The sequence below is a fragment of the Cynoglossus semilaevis genome, chromosome W (assembly GCF_000523025.1).
Source record: "Cynoglossus semilaevis isolate Cse_v1.0 chromosome W, Cse_v1.0, whole genome shotgun sequence".
In the NCBI taxonomy this organism is placed as follows: domain Eukaryota; kingdom Metazoa; phylum Chordata; class Actinopteri; order Pleuronectiformes; family Cynoglossidae; genus Cynoglossus; species Cynoglossus semilaevis.
In genome coordinates this window covers 11,318,028-11,319,462 of record NC_024327.1, presented here as the reverse complement: position 1 = coordinate 11,319,462, position 1,435 = coordinate 11,318,028, and the positions used below count along the sequence as shown (strand labels likewise).

At 39.8% G+C, this 1,435-nt stretch overlaps 1 protein-coding gene across 1 annotated transcript in view; it reads right to left on the bottom strand.

Annotated features, from left to right (window-relative positions):
• Positions 1-1,274, bottom strand: part of LOC112486378 (GDNF family receptor alpha-2-like) — a 2,733-nt gene extending 1,459 nt beyond the window's left edge. The window contains exon 1 of the mRNA XM_025052820.1: positions 474-1,274. Within this exon, the coding sequence (XP_024908588.1) occupies positions 474-525 (52 nt within the window). The 5' untranslated portion in view covers positions 526-1,274. The remainder of the gene's footprint in view (positions 1-473) is intronic.
• Positions 1,275-1,435: the final 161 nt, after the last annotated feature.

The window sequence follows — 1,435 nt, the reverse complement described above, 5'->3', positions numbered from 1 at the left end:
TCAATTGTGGATTTATTTATGTATGGGCCAATGTTTATAACAAAAATAGTTTTTAGTTGAAAACAAAAAACAGAAAAGATAATGGCTGCTTCAACTTGTGATGACAATGTTCTGTAAATTTAAGGAAAAAAGTGATGGTGGACTTTCAAATGTTCATATCTGAATTCTGTAATAATACAGCATGTTGTGTTTATTATAAGGGTTTCGTTCAATGATTGGCAGCACACACTTGCGGTTTAGGGTGAAAATTACGCATAATCCTATTAAACCATCCAAATGTAATATGACCACCCACCAGCATTTTCAGGCATTTATTCGTATGGAACAACCTTGTGCTATTTACCTACTTGTTCTTACATAAATTCACATTTAAAAAAAACACCACCATATGCCCTGAATAATTAAAAATGTCCTTCATGACACATAAATCCACATTAACGCACAATTATGAGACATATTTGTGCACTTCTTACCTAAAAGCAGGAGACAGATGTGAACACACATCCACACCGTGACAGACTTCATTTTGGTGGGGATAGAAAATTAGTTAAGGTCCAGTTAGACTGATATGTCCACTGCGGGGGGCTACTGTTCTCAAAATCCTTTATCGTGGTTTAGTTCAAGTGTAAAAAGTCCAAATCCTCATTCAACTTCAAAATACAGACGCGCCACCCGAAAAAAAATGTTTGACCAATTAATCCACAGTTCTCTTAGATTTGAGGACCTACCACGACATAAACACAGCGCCTAATATTATAGGAAATGAATATGCCGATCAATCACTGCGTCACTCACTCAATCCATAAAAGCGGTTTGTCGGGTTCCGCCTGCGCTCCGTTCATAACGACAAACTACATCATAAGGGCGCACACTGGCCGCTCCACTGGCACCTTCTGGAGACAAGTTGTGCCTAAAACATTCTTCCATCCGGTGGTCCCTGATCTGTCAGCTGATCGGGGCAAAGGAAGTGCATCGACTCGGAGGGAGCTGCATACAGGACGTGTCCTCCTCACCACTGGAACCAAACACAGCAATGCGCTCCTCTGGTGGCACCGGCACTGAGTTCCTTTTGCACTGACTGAATGCAGGCGCGCCGACGCTTCGCAGCACTTTATAAAGAGAGCAGAATTTGAAAAGCCGATAGAGGGCACTGCTACAGGGGTGCATTCACTGTGTTTTACACTAATAATACATTTTTACACCTCAAAAATGCATTGTGGTCAGTGCCTACAGGGGCCTTTCAAAACATTCGCACCATTATTACAAGTAATAATAGTGGTACAGTATTATGTATCTGTATGTATGTCAGCTTTATTCTAACATATATAATAATAATAATAATACATTTTATTTCATAGGCGCCTTTCTGTCACCCAAGGACACCTTACAGTGAATACAAAGATAACAACACAGCATTAAAAAACAATAAAACATA